This window comes from Acanthochromis polyacanthus, chromosome 2 (genome assembly GCF_021347895.1).
Source record: "Acanthochromis polyacanthus isolate Apoly-LR-REF ecotype Palm Island chromosome 2, KAUST_Apoly_ChrSc, whole genome shotgun sequence".
Taxonomy (NCBI): Eukaryota; Metazoa; Chordata; class Actinopteri; family Pomacentridae; genus Acanthochromis; species Acanthochromis polyacanthus.
In genome coordinates, this window is record NC_067114.1 from 16,587,590 (window position 1) to 16,608,955 (window position 21,366).

Consider the following 21,366-nt stretch of genomic DNA (forward strand, 5'->3'; position numbering starts at 1 on the left):
TACTCTGTGTTTCATGCCTTCAGCGGAGGGAGGAGAGAGAGAAGGACTGACAGAAGGAGGGACTCGGAGGCAGAAAAGCCAGCAGAATACCTTTTACAAAAAAATAGAAGAACATCTAATGTGAAAATAAAATGTACCAAATGTGAAATATCACATTTTATAGCACCAATATTGCAAAGTGTTTGATACAGTACGCCTCTTTGTATAGACAGATGACGATTAATACATGAATTAATTACAGAAAAAGAATATATGGAGTTCTATGATGTGAATAAGTAATTCACTCAGCTGTGTTCAGGACTTCACCTTTTCCCTGCATGCACGGATTACAGCTGCTGTTGCTGCGTGTACAGTATGTGCATACGTTCATGCGCTTGACTGAATTTTATGCCATTATGGGATTGCGAGTTTAGACTTAAATCAACATTTTTCTATAAACAACTTCAGATCAGATAACGTTTATGAAAATTTTATCAGCCAACCTGTCATCTTGGCAGGTTATTTTTGTGCTCATGTTATGCAACAAACCTGAAAACCTCTGCTGCTGCTGGTTGGGAGCAAACAGAGTTATCCAGGACAGCAGGTCTCAACAGGTATGAAAAATTAAAAAGAAATGTGTAAAGGTGCCCTAAGAATGAGGTGGTAAAACCTTACATTTAGGTGCAATGAGCCATGCTAACTCAGAATATAATTAGAACAACACTGTGAACTAATTTGTTTACCAGCTCAAACAGGAGGGATAACATCTAACTAGCATCAAAACAGGTAAAAGTCTGAACAGTCACACAGCAACAGTTCACTTCTACACTCACTCAACAGACTCCTTTCGCTGCTACACACCTTTAAATCATGGAGGTGTACTTAAGCTGCCAGCGCTTTGCTCCTTCTTTTGCTGCATGCCTGCGCACATTGCTAACCTGAAAGCTGTGCTGCTGCTGACAGCAGTTCAAAAACCTTGTACCCAATATAGCATCCACCTCAAACTGAATCCAGTTTCCCTGTTGGGGACTGAGGTAAGTATGTTCCCTCCTGAGCTGAGCTTGATGTTTTCTTGTTGGGATCATAGACTGCACAGAAAGGATTGACAGGTCTCTGGGTCTGACAAGTGAGGTAAATGCAGGAGTGACTTAAGCTTGCATTCTGTCCAACAGCCACCAGGGGGCGACTCCTCTGGTTGCAAAAAGAAGTTTGATTGTATAGAAGTCTGAGAAAATTGTCTTACTTCTCACCTGGCTTGCTACCCTAACAACCATTTTCCTAATGATTTCATTAATGATTGAGATCTCACTACAAATCGACCGCTGTGGACTTATCTGGACTTATCCGTCGGAAATGATACAAGAAACAATTGATTAAATTGTGGGGGTGTTTCCGAGTCCCATCAATTCCCGACACCCGCTACATATTTAGGTCAGGTGATGCGATATCCGTACATAATGTACACATGGATAATGCAGCCTGTGCTCAGTGCCAGGTCATTTTTTTATGAAAGATTTCATCTGTCAGAAATGATACAAAGGTTGAGCAGCCTTGGCAGAGTACTTTGCTCTCTGAGTGCTTTTTTGTTCAACATTGAATTCAAAACCCAAAAGTGTTTTCCTGACGGTGGAACAGACATTTTTCCCTTTCCAATAGTAGAAACAACAGTACGGATAATTTTTCCAATAGACAGAAGAAAAGTCAGTGGGTTTGATAATTCTTAATATTCATCATTTGAGAGCGTATGAATGTCTACAACAATTTTTAAAAAATCCGTTAAGTAGTTTTTGTTATATTTTGGTCTGAAGAAAAGACATGGATTGAGCAACAGCAATTTTGCTAAAAAGGGTGAAAGCAACTAAAATCCACATTATTCCCTCTAATGTGCATCATGTTCTTCCACTTTTTTCTCCTTTCTCTTTTATTATCCATTCTAACACCTGTACAAATCATAGGATCAACGTCTAAACACGTTTCTGGAGAACTCAGTAGTGACCTGTTCATACACTTTATGTTACCCAAAAGAATTCTAATTATGGACGTGCTCCAGTCAGCACAATATGAAATCCCAGCACATTTTAGCTCCTGTCTTTCAATGAACTGCACAAATTACCAGAGAGAGAACGTTACAATAACTCCTTCACGGATGTTGAGGTCTTTGTTTTGCCCAAGATGTGAGAGAAAGGCAGAAAACAGACATCCTCCTTTTATACTACTACTGTACATGAGAATAACCTTCTCCCACAGACAGGACTGAGAGGATTAAACTGACAATTATTGAAAAAGAGCAATTTATTAAGGAAAAAATGCATATTTCCTGTGAGCACAAGCAAATGTGTTTAAAAAACCAAATCAGTGACACTTCCATCGCTGACACCGCCCACCATTATCACCCCATCATTACTAATGTTAAATTTCTCCTTTGTGAGATTAATAAAGTCTATCTTATCTTATTTTATCTTATCTTAAAAAACAGAAGCGTGGTTCTCCATGCAGAATACAACAACACATGCACCGCTTTCAATCCATCCGTCTCTGCAGCTCCTCCTCATGGTGGTAAAATATTAACTCTGACATCCCTGTGCAGCGTGTTGTGTGAGGAGCTGTTGTCAGTCATCTCTGAACCAGTGAGGGACGGGACTTTTGAGGTTCAGAAAGCTGCGGCTGCACAACAGCACAGCCTTTGCTCTGCTTCATTATTTATGACCAAAGGGAAAGCCTCAGGTCGCTGAGGGCAAGCTCGTCCATCAGCAAAATAAAACAGGGACAACTTCATTATGGGTGAAAGCAATTAATATTTATCGATGAATTTAAACTTCACACGAAAACCTTCAGCCTGAGCTACAGAAGTCCTGAATTTCTCTGCTTCATGGCTTTGCTTCGGTTGACTCAGACACACTGGGTGGTCTGTGGCACCAAAACCCCAAACCCAGAGATACTTGAAGGATGTATTTCTTCAAATATGGCTCACAAAACTGCAATTTCAATTGAGCAAATGGGCAAATAATTTTCTTAACCCTTGTGTTGTCCTGCGGGTCAAAATTGACCCGGTTTAAAGTTTGAAAATGTGGAAAAAATATGTATTTTCATAGGGAAACTTCTGATGTCCACATTTTCAACATTTTTGGGAAATCTTTGAACTTTTTTGGTGGAAAAAATAAATGTTCAAAATGTTTCTTAAGAACATTCACCAAAAAAAGGATTTTGGTTGATTTTTTGTGAATGTTCTTTAAGAAAATAGTAGACGTTTACTGATATATATGTAATCACTTTAGATATTCTTAAGGATTTTTGGAAGATATTTACTAATTTTTTGAAAATATTTACAAGAATTTTATTGCAAAATTTGTGGATTTTTTTAAAACAATAAAACTTTTAAGGGAAACTTTAAGGAATCATTGGAATTTTCTTCCTGAAGGTTTTGCAAATTTTCAGAAATTTTGGATTTTTTGGCTGAATTTTTGGATTTTTTTTCAGACAAGGAAGCAATATTTTTTGGTGCCCGTAAATGAGGACAACAGGAGGGTTATACAGCTGGGCACTGTAGATTTTAGCAGACCTTTTTAAAACAACACAGTAAATGCTGCTTTATTTTGGAACTACTTTCAGCTGTGGAAACATACACATTTGTTCATCTTGAGAGCATTTAACAGCAGGAAGACTTATGTGGGATAAATGAACAGTTTATACACTCAGTATTTGTTGGTAGGATCAATTTATTGTTGGTTTTGCTTCTATGATTAAAATTAATATTGGAAAAATTTAAAGAAATAACACCAACTTAATCACTTAATTTTAATTTGGAGGTACTTGAACTGTAGGTGAGTACTACATTTGTATTTTTATATCACTAGAAGTAGTTCATAGTTCTGTTGTTTTGCAGATAAAAAGCTTTCATGCAAAAGCTATGATGAATTCATAAAATCTGATGCATTGTCACAGGTGAAACTAACAAATGGTTGATAGGAGCTCCAACTCAGCACGCTGCACATTAATATGCCGCTTAATGCATCAGCACTAATGGTGTCATTTATAATAATGTAGCACTCTCAGCTGCCATTCTGATGAATAATCTGTACTTATCATGAAATGTCAAATAAAAAAAATATGAAATAAATAAATGGAGAAAAGCACATTTTCATTGTGCCTCAGAAAAACGTCTGCATCATTAGCTGCTAAATGCTGCCCCATTAAACTGATGAACATTTAACTAATACAGCAAAGCTGGAGTGTGGAAAATCAAAACATTGAGCTGGAAACTGCATTAAAGCTCTGCAGAGTGAAGGTGAGCTGCAGTCTGCTGATCATTCATTCATGGGTTTATCAAAGAGCCAACAAGGACAACAAGTAACGGATCTGAATACTTTCTCTACTGAAAAGCAACAGTGTAAAATGGGCTACAGGAGGGTTTTATTCTTTAATCCTCCTGTTGTCCTCATTTATGGGCACCAAAAAATATTGTTTTCTTTCTTTCTGAAAAAATCCAAAAATTCAGCAAAAAATTCCCCACATTTCTGAAAATTTGCAAAACCGTCAGGAAGAAAATTCAAATAATTCCATAAAAATTTCCCTTGAATGTTTTATTTTTTTTTAAATCACCCAAATTTGGCAAGAAAATTCTTGTAAATATTTTCAAAAATGAGTAAAAATCTTCCAAAAAAAATCCTAAAAATATCTAAAGTGATTACAGATATATCAGTAAAACTTCTAATATTTTTTAAAGAACACTTTTAACATTTCTTTTTTCCACCAAAAAATGTTCAATTTTTTTTTATTCAAATTTCCCCAAAATGTAGAAAATGTGGACATCAGAAGTTTCACTGTGAAAATATCTTTTTTTCCCACATTTTCAAACTTGAAAACGGGTCAATTTGACCCGCTGGACGACACGAGGGTTAATTTTACATGTCCCAGTCTCCACATGAGACCTGGCTGCCTCTGTAGGTTCGCTTTGATGTGGACTTTCTCTTTGACTCTGTTGTCTCTCTGTTGCTACAGGGCACCTTTACCCAGAGTAGGTTTTTGGCCACAACACAGACCCCTTGTTATTTCTGAGTTCTCTTTGTGTGCGTGTGTGTGAGTGCGTTACATAAGACAGCTGTTCATGTGGTGATAATCAAATCATTCCCATGACTAAGTCAAGTGGAACTGAGGGCCTCTCAGACTCATCCTCTGTGCACATGTCACTCACGCTTTCTCTCTCTCTCTCTCCATGCTGCTGCTCTCTTTCTCCACATGTGTTGATTCCCCTTTGCCTGCTTTCTCTTCCTGCCTCTAAACTATGTTCTTCTTCTGGTTTACTGCACTTTTCTTTCATACTTCTCTGTCTCTACCTGTTTGGGTTTTTTTTAATCTCCCCCCCCCGGCTCTTCTTTTGCGATCTCTGCCCTCTTTCTGCCTCTATACACACTGTAAAAATATTTGCACATTTTGCAGTGAAAACTGTCAAACCATGACAGTAAAAATCTGTAAACTCTAAAACAGTTTGATGCCGAATCACTGTAAATAAGGGAATCAGGAGAAAACTGTAATTTAAAAGAATTCTGTTGATAAAATACATTGCTCTACTCTTGCACAGTTATTTAATGGAAAAATGCAAATTATTGCTGTAATTTTTGCATTTATTTCTCAAAGGAATATAATTTTTCACAGCTACATCTACCTATTGTTGTGCTGATTAATTTCATGTAAAAATGACAGTTTGTACTGGTCAAATGGACGCATTTTTGTGTTAATAATAGACTATGTAAATGCTAAAAATACAGCTATTTAATGATAAAAACACAATCTGTTGTGCTAATAATGGGAAAACGCTGTAATATTTATAATAAGTTACACAATCTTTATTTGATATGGTATCTTCATGTAATTTTTCAAGTTTTTAAAGGTTGACACATTTATTCTAAAAGTAAAACATGCTATGAAGATTTTTTTTAATACTGTAAAATCAACAGTATCAATACATTTAATTTTTTTTATTGTAAATGACGAAAATGTTTTACTGGTATTTTATGACAGCGCTCTGGTAACCACAGCTGCCGGAATTTTACCATAAAAATAACTTCTTTTTTTTTTTTTTTTACAGTGCAAACTGTACTTTTATTTGGAAGAAAAAAAAATCCTTACACTGATCTTGGAGAGAAAACAAATCATAAGTGACCCTGAGATTTAGACACGAGACACACCAAAGAATCATATTTGTTGGCAAACATTGTATTTGTGTACAAAGCAACAATCTCTTTCATTCGCAGCCGTCATTTTGGCAAACTAGTAAATATAAGTCCAATATTTTCACTCTTACAGCTCTGGTTTTGGTCTCCATCAGCTCCTGAATGAAATATCTAACTCTTTAGGTAGAAATGTTGGGTGTTGGACCAATGAGCTTAAAGATGCTGAAAAGCTCAGTGGAGCCAAAGAGAACTGCAGTCAGGTGATATCTGTCCGGCACTAAGATCCATTATTAGTATGAAAAAGAACTGAGGAGACGACCCTGCTTGATAACCAGCCGATCCTCTCGTTGTGCTGCAGGGATTGATGGTGGATGTGAGTTAATATATTGTAATTACAGCTGAAATGATTTCAAGTTACATACAGATTCCTCACAAATCAGTCAATTTAAGATCTGAAATAGCAATATTTTTTCTATCATAAATTTTGATTGTTTTAAAATTGCATATCACAATTTCTCTCAAATATTGTTCACAAATCTGTCTAAATCTGTGATAGTGAGCACTTCTCCTTTGCTGAGATAATCCATCCCACCTCACAGGTGTTCCATATCAAGATGCTGATTAGACACCATGATTAGTGCACAGGTGTGCCTTAGACTGCTCACAATGTGCAACCCTTGGTGATATTGTGTATGTGGAAAAAGTTTTAGATCTTTGAGTTCATTTCATAAAAAATGGGAGCAAAAACAAAAGTGTTGTGTTTATATTTTTGTTGAGTGTAGTTTTGTTACATATGAAACCCCAGAAGTCTGAATGTGTTTTTTTGTCAATGGATCACTGCAGTTTAAACACTCAGTATCAGTGTCTTCTGGCTTCTAAGAAACATCATATGGATATTTTAACAAGAAAGGAATGTCGATTTTTACCCAGGGGGATCTTTAAGTCCTTTTCCACACGACACATTTCCTATAAATCAAGTGTAAAATAGCTTAGAATCAGTGGCCGTCACTTGCATCACCTTATCCTCACTGCATTAAGCCCATTACCATCCATTACGTAGCACTCAGCTGCAGAAGGCTGAGTTCAGCTGACTTTGTGGACTCAGTTACGCACTTAGTGTGGTTACATAATGACTTTTACTCCTGTGGCCTCAGAGCCAGTGGAGGGTGAAGAAGGACTTAATGAAGTCTATTGGTGCGCACTGACAACTCCACACGAACTCCACTGACACTGGACACCAACAGGAGCTGAGAAATATGAAATAAAATCTCTAAAAAAGTATTTTGCTTGTTTCAACAGGAGAGATTCTTGAATTTCCTTTAAGTTGTGTCTGGTTTATGGTATATTTGACTAAACCTACCTGCACTGAATTTCTACACTCCATCCTGATTACTAGATCTACTCCACACAAATACTGTATCTGAAAATAAAAGCACAAATCAGTCTTTTGCTGTAGCTGCTAATGGTGAGATGGGATTGTAGCTGTGCACTAAAGCTGAATCCGTGTATTTTCAGCAGTAATAACTGGGTCCTTTACCTCTCATGCACCGCTGCACAAGGTCAGCTCACAGTTCATGCAGTTAAATGCTCTGTTTTTTTTAGCCACTCAATAATTTGACAGTTTGTTCACTTTTATTATCTTTAATTTGTCTTAAGAAACCCTGATTCAGAGAGTGCCACGTAGAGGCCAAAGTGAGTACAAACAGCAGGTTACAGACTCCAGGCTGATCAGCTGCGAACAGACAGTCTGGGTTAAAGAGGCCATAAACTCAGTTAGCACAGCAGCTGTCCATGCAGAAGGCTGCAGAGGATAAAAAATAAAAACAGAAGACAAGGAAGGTAGTCCAGTCTCTTTGCACATTTTCCACAAATTAAAAAAAACCAAAACAAAACATGAGAGTTAATATAAGACTTAAAAACAAACTGTTGCTGATTGAATAAGACAAAAACACAAAACAGCAGGCCTAAGAAAACGACTAGTGACCTAGTCTACTAACAGTAAAACTCAATCGCCCTCAGGATCTAAGATATCGAACCAGCTTTCAAAACAGTATCAACATGTTCAAAACAAACCCAGTGAACACCAACTGATTATCCAGGATGACACAGCAAAGGCGCTCCGATCCTTTGGATAGTCACACGCATAAATTAAGAAATAAATACAACCTTTCTCATTCGGTATATCCAGAGCACCAGCAGGCGCTCAGAGTTAGAAAACAAAACGGGACACAAAGGACAAAAGAGTAAAAACAAGGCAGAAGACACCAGAAAGTCAAACTACAACACAAATGTACAGCTTTTACACCCTATATGCTTTTATCATTTTCATGCCGATACAGAGCGACTTTTTGAGGCAACAGAGATGAACAATATTGGTGTAACACAACGCTTAAACCATATCTGTCAGGGTAAAATATAACAAATGAAAATGTGGAAAAAAAAGTTTATTATTTCCAACAAATTGCCAATCTGTGATACCTCAAAAAGCTGACATCCTCAAAGTCCTCTGCACCAAAAGCTGGAGAGCAGCTGGAGAGAGACAGATGTGTAGAAAGAAACGTTCATCAAAACAGCTTTTTAAAATGATTTTTACCTTAATTAATTTGAAATTACTTGGCCTTGCTTGATTTTTCACACTAAAGAAAAAGCAAAGAAGACTTCATCCCAATGAAACCAAAAGATTTTAGAAGCTGAGACATTATAAAAGTCTTCAGACTTGCATTAAGGCCAGAAGTTGTAAGTTAACTCCCAAAGTTGCAGCGTCAAAAGCCTTAGGATATCTGTATGTTTCTTTAAACTCTTCCACACTCCAGACTTATGCACTCTCACACACACACACACACCAATAAAGCTCAAGAAAATAAACGTTCAGTATTGTTACAGTGACACAGACTCGACCCAGAACGACATATCCTGAGATCTTGTCTACAGTAGTAAACTGACTTCAGACTTCTTGATGCGTTTCATGTTGCTGTTTCTGACGCCCTTAATGTCTCAGAGGGAAGACAACACCGAGGTCAGACAGCTTATGATCAGAGGCGGACAACAATCAGATCCAGAGTCTCTCAAATCCCATCAGTTGTGATCTCGTCAGAAAAAAAAAAACTGTATTTAACATATAAATATCTTGACAGTTACCATAAAACACTTGTTACTTCAGCGTCGGCTCATTAAACGCGTCGGTTGAGCAGACTTGGCAAAATGTGAATACTTAAAAACTGACTGTTGTAACGGAGCTGTGAGGGTCTAGAAAAGAGCACATGAAGTCTTATTGCTTTAATAGTACTAGAATTATTTGCTTCTAGTCAGCCTTTGTGCAGTTGTAGCATCATTACAGAGGAGCCAGGTTGAGCTTTGCAACACACTGAGTCTCCACTGAAGGCAGGCCGTGCTCTTTTCTTGCAACTCCATCAGAGTGTAAATATTGTGCAGGTGCTACACTGCTCACGCTTCCCTTTCCATGTGATGTCACGGTGAAAAAATAAAACATTAAAGAGCTCTAGTCCTATTGGTAGCTTTAGGTGATGTCACACAGGTCCTATGATCCCTACTGGAGGATTTAGATGACATCAGAAGAGGTATTATTAGTGCTGGTTAATATGAAATTTATTAAGGCCTGACGTGTGAAACAGTTCAGGGGTGTTTCTTTAAGTACGAGTCCCTCCTTAGAGTCTATTTTAGGCGAGTAGGAGCAACCATTCTTATGACTTAATGTGAAAACAAGCAGCTTTTCCTATTTGGTTAATTGTTATTTTCTGGATGTCTCTGTAGACGAAGCAGTCTCTTAGTTCAGTTTGTTTCATGTCCTATTTGTTGCCAAAGAGCTGCAGGTCGAGGCGGACCCATACTTCCCCTGTTGGAACCTCGTGCAGCAGAAGACGACGTGTTACCGGCCCCTTGTTCTCCAACTCCTTCTTTATGGTTGCCACGGGAACCTCAGTTCGACCCAGGAAGTCTGATATAAGAAAAGGAACAGAAGGGCACATGTGAATGGAGGGACTGGATTTAAAGGAAGCTGAGCCAAAAAAATGAAGAAGAATCTAAAAAAACACAATTTTTAAAATAATTAATAATAAAATATATATTAAAATAATAAAATAATAGTAAAGGTTGAATTTTGTAGATTTAAAGCGATACCATTAGGTGTTACTAACGGATAGTTAAAAGAAGATAAAATAACTAGCATGTAGCTGACCGTCAGGTGAAAACTGGTCTCTTTCAAAGATGGTGATGCAGAGAACGTCCTGGTAGAGATCTTTGATGTGGAACTGACAGGTGAAGTTCCACTTGGGGTTCAGAGTGTCGTTGATCGTTCGGGATGTGAAGATCTGAGCTCCCATGGTCACTTCACAATAAGGGTTGCTTTTACCTGAAGGAGCGACGGAGAGCAGAAAGAGAAGAGGATGTAAGAATATAACAAAGCAAGAGAGTCCAGAAGAGATCAAGATCATGAAAAACAAAGGAGGGGAGGAGATAATCAAGAAAAAGAAAGAAAGAAAGTTAAAAAAATGTAATGTGAATAAACCAAAGCAAAAAAAATGGAACATAGAGAAGACAGACAGAGAACCAGTTTGTTTTCTATTCACATTCACTGGACCCACAAAGACAAACAGGGTCATGAACAGATACATTTTAACTGCAGCAGAACTTCCACACTCAGATCTGGTAGGTGGTGGTTTTTACCAGCGAGTTCTGCAATACAATTAGTTTTTCTGAGTAGAACATCTGTTAAAACTCAGTAGGTGTCCAATTTGGCATAGACACTTCTTTCTCATTTTGCTTGTTTGCTTCCAGGGGTTTCATTCATTGCAGGAATATTCTCATGATTCACAATTAGATTTGGCTGACGTGATACTTGCTGGGAACAAATATTTCACTTACATATATATATATATATATATATATACATATGTATTCTCGGACCAATGTGCCTTAAGCTTTGCCTGTGAACTACAACTGAACTGTTTCTCAGATTAAAAGCTCCAAAGAGAGGCATTAGACGGCAGACCCAGTTAAATGTTTGTATATCCTGGTTTCATTTGGCATCCATGCAGCAGGAATTAAAAGCTGGATTCCAACACAACAGTTAACGCTCACAGTTTGCTTTTTAGTCCACTGAACTGGAAGTACATCCTGCATCACGTGTGTATTCATGCTCACCGTTGGGTTTTGCCGCCTTGAGTTCAGTGGCTTCTAAAATAGTAACAAGCAGTCGGCCGATTCCACTGGTCTTGACAGAGCGTGCTGCAAACACACACAGATCGATTAAACAAGCGACTGAGATCATCGTGCTGGTAAAGATGGATGTCGGTTTGTTGAGGCAAACCTTGATAAGCTTTTTCCCTTTTTTCTTTTCAGTCTCAATAAACTCCTCAGATGCAGCCTTGATCTTCTGAACCCATGCCGTCCTGAAAACACAAACAGCACTTGTAAAGACTGCCAAATGTAAGTAAGTAAAATTTATTTATATAGCACCTTTCACAGATATAAAATCACAAGGTGCTTTACCACAAAAATAAAACAAGGATAAAAACAAAAACAAGACTGCTAAAGGTATTAAACTGTTAAAACAGGGGAGCAGCTAAAGTAAAGTGCTTCAAAACTATAAATAAAATAAAGCAGTTACAGGACAACTAAAGGCCTCTTAGAATAAAAACGTTTTCAGTTGTCTCATAAAAGCTCCACAGGAGTCGACCGATCTCAGCTGCAGAGGAAGAGCATTTCACAGTTTTGGCGCAAGAGCTTGGAAAGCACAGTCACCACGGGTTTTATACTTGGAACAAGAGACATCAAGTAATTTTTGTTGGCCTGACCTGAGAGCTCTATTTGGGGTGTACGGCTGAAGGAGGTCGGAGATACGCCGTGGTGATCGGCCACGTAAAGCCTTAAAAGTAATCACCTGCATTTTAAAATGTACGAGAAAACTGATGGGGGACCAGTGAAGAGAGGAAATGATTGGGGTGATGTGGGATCTCCGGCTAGTTCCTGTTAAAAGACGAGCAGCCGCATTTTGGACTGTTTGAAAACGGTTAAGAGGGGATTGATTTAAACACAAACAGCATACAGCATGTAAAATCATCTTCAGTCCCACTTTGGATAACATGGATTGTAACTTATGTTGCACAGATGGAAACAAACAGGAATGTGTAAGCTGGATGACACGGTTGTCAAGTGACAGAGACTGATCAAAAATCAAAATGTACAACTTTTCTCTTTGTGTGTGTGTGTGTGTGTAGCTACCGTTCATTGATGTTGTCCGTCTTGAGTATGTAGACTCTATCGATGTGTGAGATGTGGAAGGTGGGTTCGTCACTGGAAGGATCTGGCAGCTTCACCAGAACTTCATTGAGCAGCACAGGCTACAGGAAAACACAGAGGACACACTGTCCAGTATAAAAATACACAAACACAACCACAAAAATGACAAACGATCAAAGCGTCATGCTGCCTCAGAGGAAAACATTTACCGGTTTGTACATCTTCAGCTGCACATTGTTCCTGTTGGTGAACAGCTTATCAGGCCCAGACGAAGTGAATTGTTTCGACGCGTGAGTTAGAAGCAAAAAGTCATTAAAGAGGAAAGCCCAAAGTTCCTTGTTGCTCTTTGCCTTGAACATCTGAAGACAAGAAAGTATGTGATTTATTTTTGTGGCTAACAACAATTAGAAAATACAGATTAACAGATTTACTTTAATACAGTCAACTCTTCAGCACCAAAAGACATTTAATTCTCAAGCCAAAACGCAATCATTTTCCATGGTGGTGTATCATCACTGCCTCATATCCGTCTGTTGGGTTTGTGCTCACATGAAGCAGCTCACTGGTGCCTCCAAGTTTCACTCTGTGGTCTGAGGCTTGTAACAAGTCAACATTGTGGGATGTGACCCAGTAAAGTTCTGCATTTATCTCCCTGCATGTCCCACTCTGCCTGGTCTCTTTCACTTCCTTACATTTTTAAACATTTATACAGCCAGATGAAAAATATTTTCGTGAGAACAAGAAGACCCACCAGACTTGCTCACAGACTCTGACTGCATCCAGGGTCACAGTTTGATAAACTCTGTGGTGTTACTCACCTTCCCACTGTGGAGCAGCTTCCTGGGGCCCAAGCAGTTGGTAAGTGAGTTAAAGACTAAATACTGTGAGAGAAAGAGGGAAGGTTTAGAACAAATCCTTTATGTGTTTTTTGCAGATAGCGATGAGGGTGAGTTAGCAGTAAGTTTAATACCTCGGCAGCACCATCACACTGTACGTGGTTCTGAATCCATTCCAGTCTGTCGGAGTTCTCCTTCTCTCTCACACCTTCATTTACCTGCAGAGGATAATTGTCAGCACAGACACACAATTTAATTAAAAAGACCCCTTTTTGACCCACAACACACAATCTAAAACCTTCAAGTTAAACTACAGTAACAAGTGCAGTCATAAATGAGAGAAATATCAATTTTTAGAACCTGCTGACAGAGTTCTTCTGCTCTCTCCAGAGCCTCTTTCAGAGGACCTCGGTCAGCGTGGCCCTCTGCAGTGCACTCCAGGATCTACAAACACACAGAAGCAAATACGCCAACAATTACGCTCACTAATGAGAGAATAAACCATTATTTTTTTCTAACTGCACACTCTAAGGTCAGCACAACAGATGAACTCGTGAGCATGAGGCCTACATTTTTAATGTGCAGTGGGTAGCGTGTGATCCTCTGCATGGGCTTCAGCAGGAAGCTGGACAGCGGCATGCCTTTACACCTGTAGTCTGTGGCGATTTTCTGATGGAAATAAAAGACAAATATTAAAAACAGTTTTTTTGTTTGCGCTTTCATGTCTGTAAACAAAACACATGCAGGTCTCACAAGGTCAATCTAAGATGTTCCAGCAGTATGTAAAGAATATACAGTCAGTTTAAACCTTTAAAAACACAGCTGGAGACCACAAAGATGTCAAACTATAAATGGAAAACAGACATCTGTCACTGCAGGTGTTGGAAGTGGAGTAAATATGGATGCCAAACCATTTTTCCATCTCCTTCTCACTTCTTTCTTGACTCCATGTTTTCCCTGTCACTCTAGTGTGTTTCTTTCCCCACTACACCTCTCCTTGCTCACTCTCCTACCTTGAGGAAGTCCTTGAAGTCCGGCTCGCTGTCGGTACGAGTTTGGAGCAGTGTGGCACCGTTGATCTGGCAGGAGCAGAAGCGGATATATGGCTGCATGTGGGACAGCTCGGCGGCCAGGATATCGCCGATCATCTGCACCGGCATGTTCTCCCCACCTGTCTTCTTACGAACACGGAGCGCCCTGCACATACAGAAATAAATACAAACGGCTTTGTGTTTTTGCACAGACAGAAATCACATAAACACAAAAAAACTGCACTTGTTGTCACTCCATCACTGTAATTTTAAGATCTGTTTACTCCATCTGTGTGATATTTACTTGACAAGTTTGGTGTTGCAGGCCAGCAGTTCTTTCCAGTTGACAAAGATCATGCTCATCTCGGAGTCGTTCAGTCGTCCTGACTCGGACATAGGCTTGTGGAAAACCTACACCAAGGAACAAAATGAATTTACAAACGCTAATAGGCAAGTGATCAGTAGAATATACAAATCCAATGATAAATATCAATTTAATAAAAGTGCAAGTGTTTTCCCACAGCATGTAATTGTTGTTTGATGATTTACTGGACATGTAATCTTTCATAATGGAGCTTGTTTATCCGCCAGTTATTCAGCAGGATTACCTCCAGCACTATCTGCAAGTCATCCACATATCTTTCCTCGGTCTGTAAAAGCTCATGGATGTAACCCTGCCTCTTCTTCTCCTGAGGGCTCAGTGAGTCCAGGCTGTTCAGGTCTGCACACCCTGCAGGAGAGCAGCAATACATAAAAGCAGGTTAGTAAAAAAACACATCCAGACAGTGTGCCCTTTGAACAAAAACACGCCAGCACTGCATTTACTGCCTCCTGCTGGAAGTTCCGGCGTGAAAACAAAACCGATTCTTCCTCCTGCACTTTGTCTTGTTTGTGTGCACATTACTGAATCTGTCAGACTGGAGGTGGGAGATGACAAAGGGGAAGAAGAAGAAGAAGAAGAAGAAGAAGAAGAAGGATGGAAAAGGAAACACACAGACTACCGTGTTGATCTGCAAAAACACACTTACCTGGTACAGAGAGTCCATCTGCCCATTGTGAGGGTCCTACACAAACTGAATGCTGCTCACTCACAGACTCCTCTCTTCCCTCTCCTGCTTCACCCTCATCGTCTGTCTCATCCCAAAGGTTTAGAAAGTGAAATCTGCCCTGTGAAGCCATTGCTATAATGGCGATCCTGTTTCTTCAGGTATTTCAGATCTGGTTTCTGTCGAGTTTTCTCAAAGTCTGATCGTACTCTGTCTCTCCTGTCCGGTTTGTCTCTTTCTCCTTCTTTGCCGTTATCTTCTCGTTGCTGGTAAATCTGTTTCTACCAAAACAGGAAGGGAGATTCTTTCTTTCTTTTTCACCCTGACGCATGTTCAGAGTAGCTAAAGCTCATCTTTTTTTCTAGTTTTCTTGTGGCAGTGAGAAGAGCCTGTAAAAGACAGCTTATATTCACAGAAAATATTAAGGTCAGGCAGCTGATATATTAAGTTAGGTACAGATTTAACCAGAATTGGATAAAATATTTTTAAAGCTGAACAAAAGTAGAGAAATACATTCAAACTATTTGGGAATCCATTCTTTGCAGCTAATGTACAAAGCAGGCCTTGATTGTTAAAAACAAATGAAAAGAAACAGAGAAGAGGGGCCTGGCTGAGAGAATGTTCTCATGTATCTGTTCATCTTAATCTCATGTATTGTGTTGACAATATAAACACACACACACACACACACACACACACACACACACTGCAGAGCTGAGCAAAGACATATTAAACACAAACAAATCACTAAACTGTCACCTCAAAACAATGGGCATTTTCAAATTTTTTTATTTCAGATTCAGAAAATATATTAGACACATTTTCTAAAATAGTTACACCATCTTTTACCACAAATATTCTGTATAAAGTCAGTTGTGCTAACAGCTGCTGTGTTGACCTCCTTATGCAGCTCTCTGTCAGTGTTGTTCACCCAGTTTTATTGCAGCTTAAAATCTAACAGACATTTACTAAGTCTGCTGTTCACTGAATTAAAAACAAAGAAAAAGAAGCCAAAGCCTTAATTTTCTTGCATCAGATCATCAAATTGTAATGAAACATTTTTCAATTAACTCCATCCTGACGGTAAACCAGGAAAGAAATCGCAGTATATATTTTTCACTTACTGATCTGGAGGAAATGTACTCCCGAACTTGACAATAATGATTAATATGTTATTTTTTCCACTGTGTGACCTTCAGTGAACACTGTGTGCAGACATGCATTCACTTATGGCATCAAAAAAAAAAAACATCAGTCAGAGCAGCAAAACAGCATTGATTGAATAGAAAGTGCAGCAGTTGCTTTTTTTTTGTAAATCGTCACCCCTGGAGGCAAAGCTTATTCGCCATATGGTGAAGAGTCGCTCACTTCAACACTACATATGCAAAATTATGCCTCTGTTAGTGCTATTAGCAGACCCACTTATGGCTTTTAAATGTGCAGGACAAACTGTATGCTTCTGCATGTACAATCACAACTAAAGCAAGCAATCAAAGACCCACTGCAAGGAGAAAGCAGCATGATGTCTTTACTAGAGACTGAAAAGATTTAGCTTGGTGTCCATTTCAAACTTCTCCCTCTCAAGTATACTGATCAAAAATATTCTTGAGCATGTCTTGTTTATTTCCTGTTTAAAATATTTCTTTTATAAAGACAGGAACTCAGTGACTGCTTTCAAGCATTTTTAGATGCAAAGCACGAGCCTAATGCAGAACCTGGACAATCTATTCTTTGTCAAATTATCCAAAGGTTTGAGAGACAAGAAAAAGAAAGTTCCTGTAAAACTTCACCCTCATATCTGAGTACAGGCAGATCTCTGAGGACAGACAGAGATCATTAGTGGGCTCCATGTGAGCTGAACTCCCAAAACCGGAGAGCAAGAATTGGGGAAAAAAGAAAAGTTTCAGAAACAAGGCAAAAAAAGAAAGAAATGTAGAAAAAAATATGTCAAGGGAAGAGGTGTCAGATGTGGGGTAAAAGGGGAGAAAAATAAGTGACTCTGTGAAGAGAAATAAAAGAAAGGAACAAGGACAAGCCACAGAGAAACCCACAATCGCTCTGCTTCACTCACTGTTCTTGTGATTCAGTGTCATCAATCAAAACAAGAGCTGAAAGAATCAACAAGGCACTGAGGCTTCAACAACTCACAGATTCAGCAGAGAGCCATAAGAGAGTCGCTTCAAGTTCCAATTCATTCACTCAAAGACCCTGTTTTCATTTTTAATCTGACACCTGTTCACAGTTTGTGTTTCTCTCACACTTAAAGAGAACATTTGAAGAAGTTAGTGGGTAGAGTCCAGACACTCCACCCCATCAGAGCAGAGTGTGATAGTGGGTCTCTCTGAAGTCAGGAGGAGAGGAAGAGGAGGTGAAGGAGGAAGAGTCTTTCTACCACCCTAGAAGGAGAAAGAGACAGAAGCCGAGGAATGAGAGAGAGAGGGAAGGAGAAATACAGATCGGAGAGGGAGGGAGGGAGAAGGTGAGAAAAACAAGTAAATGGTGAAAAAGTCAGCGGGAAGAAAAGATAAACAGATGGACAGACATGTTGATGATAAACTGTCAGTGATGGGAGGCAGGGGTTGGATAGATGAACAAAAGGAAAGGTATAGTTAGTCACAGAAATCTGAAGCAACATGGACGTCTCTGTGTTTCAAACATTTCCTTACATACACCGACCGTTCGTAACATTATGACCACCTGCTTAATATTGTGTTGGTCCTCCGTTTGCTGTCAAAACCGTCCTGACTCGAGGCTCCACTAGACCTCTGAAGGTGTGCTTTGGTATCTGCCTTCAAGATGTTAGCAGCAGATCCTTCAAGTCCTGGAAGTTATGAGATGGGGCCTCCATGGATGGGACTTGTTTGTGCAGTACATCCCACAGATGCTGGACTGGATTGAGGTCTGACCCAGTCGTCTAGCTATCACAGTTTGGCTCTTGTCAAACTTTTTCAAATCCTTATATTTGTCCATTTTCCTGCTTCCAATGCAGCAACTTTGAGGACAAAATGTTCACTTGCTGTCTAATATATCCAACCCACTAAGAGGTGCCATGATGAAGAGATAGTCAGTGTTGTTGACTTCACCTGTCAGTGGTCATAATGTTATACCTGATCGGTGTACATACTGTATTTCCTCCAATAAAAACTAGAAGTCAACTAAAAGCTGATTCTCTGATAAAAGTCAGGGGTGTGGTCAACACAAACAAATACAGGCTGCATTTAGAAGAGCCGTAATACTAAAATATGACAGACACAACCGACCCTCAAACAAATGTCTGGTAATCGGGTCAGAAAAGGCAAATAAAGGCCCTGATCACTTAATGAGGAAAAACAGTACACATGATATGAAGCCTGAGAGATTTACTTACACTGCTGGCTGGGGTCACAGTCCGCTGTGGTCATCTTAACGTAATTGGTGGGAAACAGGCCAGTGACCCCGTTGATCTCTCCTTTCCACCAGTCAGGGTTGTTCTTGTCTAGAACGTTGATGAGCTGCCCTTTAGTGAAGCTCATCTCGTCCTGATTGGCGGCCGTGTAGTCGTATATGGCGATCACCTGACAGACTGAGGGAAACAAGGACAGCGTGTATTACAATTATTCATTATTATTTTAAGCACTATGCATTGCCTCACTTCACCTCTTACCCTAACATGACCTGTAAAGGTGTGTGTGTTTTACCTGGTTGGTGTGCTGGTGTGGACTTTCCACTGTTGGACCCCAGTATTTTAACATTACTGGAAGGGAACCAGCCCTTTTGACGTTTTTTGCCCCGTGCCTTAAGTCAGAAACAGAAACAAACCAGATAAATGAAGTTTTAATTACACATCAGGGATGCTGGGAAAAGCATTATCTTCAGAAACCTTAAATGCACATGAGGGTCAAAATATGAGTCTGAAGGGAAACAAGCATAAAACAGGACAAAAAAGCAGACCCTTGCACTTTCAAAACTAAAGAAAAACATGTTCAAACACAACAGGAAAAGATATTATTGTGAAGTGGGCACAGCCAAAAAACTGCAACTGTAGGCTGCTACACCAATAGTGATGTAACCTAGCTGAGTCAAGATAACGTAGACCCTCTGTGATTATCTACTGTGCAGAACTAAGGATGCATTTAAATAAAAGACACAAACTACAGTTACGTGCTAACCTGCAGTTCTCCAAGCCACCAGCCTGAGGCGGTCTTGCCGAGGATGACGATGAGCTGACCATTTTCCAGATTTAGCTGCTCAGAGCCGGCAGAGGTGTGTGCCCTGATCACCTGAGCGATCTCTGTGTACACAAGACACAAATTCAAATGAAATTGCAGCAGAAGTAATGTGTTGTTAGAAAATAACAGAGAAGGTTAGCTCACCTGGCTTTTTCTTTCCAGATATGCTCGATGTCTGTAAAAAAAAAAAACCAAAACAAATTATGGCTTTATTATTTTAGTAGAATTTTGAACGCAAAATGAATCCCTTATAACATGATGCACAAATAAAAAACAAAACAAAACATTAACAAAATCAAGAGCTCTCCAACATATATATTCACATTATTTATCATATTACACCAGTTCAGCCTCTATATGTCAGTATGTCTTGAGTGTTCTTACATCCGCCTCTTTAGGTTTGACATAGTTGCTGGGGAAGACGCCTGTGCGGTCGCCGATCGAGCCGTACCACCACTCTCCCTCCCTCTTGCTCACCAAAATCACATCTCCCTCACTGAACGTCAGATCACCATGCTCCGGAGACTCATAGGTGTACAACGCCACATATTCTGCAAACATAAATAAACATTAATGTAGCTACAGGTCTGGTGATGTTGCTAAAATCGGCTAAAAGCCACAATTTGGTAGTTGGGAGCTTATACTAACGAGACCAGAATGACTGTCCACAAGATTCCTTGCATATAAGAGATAAAAATGTAGATGAACATTATTTGGTGCTGAGAGAAATCCAGATTATCTTTGTAAATTTAAAACATGAAAAATAATTCAAGTCCCAGATGGAGAAAGTCATTTATGTCTGTCAATACTTGTGAAAATCATAATTAAATGTTTAAAAATACAAACAGAAACATATGTATGCAGGGTGTGTGTAATGTGTGAAGCCGGCATACTGATTGAACTACACTGCAGTGAGATTTCAGAGGAATTTGTACTGTACCTTCAAACTGCAGGCTGTCACTGGAGTCTGGAGCATCAGGAGGGGAGCTCTTCATGCTATAAACACAAAGATCACAAAGGCTATATTAATACTATTCCATCCGTCACTTGCATAACTTCCTGTCTGAATCACAGTGGGAACCAGTAAACTACGCAACACACAGAGTCGTGTCTCTCAGGCTCTCCTGGGAAATAAACAGCCTTTACAGTCAGATATCTCTGAGATGAAATATCACAAGTCAGGGATTCTGCTCAGGGCCCTTAAATCTGCAGTGTCACTGCTTTGGTCATGAGCCAAACATGATCAGTGCAAGTGAACGTTGGAAAGTGCACTTGATTGACTGGTAAATCAAGAGCGTCACTCTCAGGCTCAGTTTCGTCTCAACATTGTGGCACAATGCAAAATGTCATTACACTGTATTTACAATAATTAATATATCAACAATAAAACAGCATGCTTCAGTGCAATACGTAAGTGTAAAGACGCCACATTGGAAATGACAAGGAAGGGAAGAAATCATATCTTTGGCCTGAATTCCTATCATACTTGAACCGTTGCAGCACCTGTACATGCAGGTACATTCACATATATCATGTGACTGTTTTCAGTGATTACTGGAGATAGAAACATCTCAACAGTCACAAACTATGTTGGTATGAAACAATGATAGTTATGTCCTTCAGGTAACTGAGACAGACAGTTACCTGAAGCACATAACTGCTTCTAAAAAAAGAAAAAAAAACAGATCCTGATCAGTGAAGCTCAAATTGTGGGTAACTTAAGCAAATTTAAGTTTGATAATATGTGAGGTCAAAGCTACTCTACTGTAAGAAAACATGTAGCAGCTGAAAGGTTCAGGAATCATCTTTTAACATCTTCAACACACAGTTAATAAGAA

General features: G+C 39.2%; 1 protein-coding gene across 1 annotated transcript in view; it reads right to left on the reverse strand.

Moving 5' to 3' along the window:
- Nucleotides 1-7,762: 7,762 nt before the first annotated feature.
- itsn2b (intersectin 2b) overlaps nucleotides 7,763-21,366 on the reverse strand; it is a 35,650-nt gene continuing 22,046 nt past the window's right edge. Inside the window, 20 exon segments of the mRNA XM_022193575.2 lie at nucleotides 7,763-10,104; nucleotides 10,345-10,518; nucleotides 11,310-11,393; nucleotides 11,476-11,499; nucleotides 11,502-11,557; nucleotides 12,390-12,508; nucleotides 12,617-12,766; nucleotides 13,226-13,288; nucleotides 13,378-13,461; nucleotides 13,604-13,687; nucleotides 13,814-13,912; nucleotides 14,257-14,440; nucleotides 14,579-14,685; nucleotides 14,883-15,004; nucleotides 18,688-18,882; nucleotides 18,998-19,094; nucleotides 19,469-19,590; nucleotides 19,673-19,703; nucleotides 19,913-20,079; nucleotides 20,469-20,524. Coding sequence (XP_022049267.2) covers nucleotides 9,956-10,104; nucleotides 10,345-10,518; nucleotides 11,310-11,393; nucleotides 11,476-11,499; nucleotides 11,502-11,557; nucleotides 12,390-12,508; nucleotides 12,617-12,766; nucleotides 13,226-13,288; nucleotides 13,378-13,461; nucleotides 13,604-13,687; nucleotides 13,814-13,912; nucleotides 14,257-14,440; nucleotides 14,579-14,685; nucleotides 14,883-15,004; nucleotides 18,688-18,882; nucleotides 18,998-19,094; nucleotides 19,469-19,590; nucleotides 19,673-19,703; nucleotides 19,913-20,079; nucleotides 20,469-20,524 — 2,167 coding nt within the window. The 3' untranslated portion in view covers nucleotides 7,763-9,955.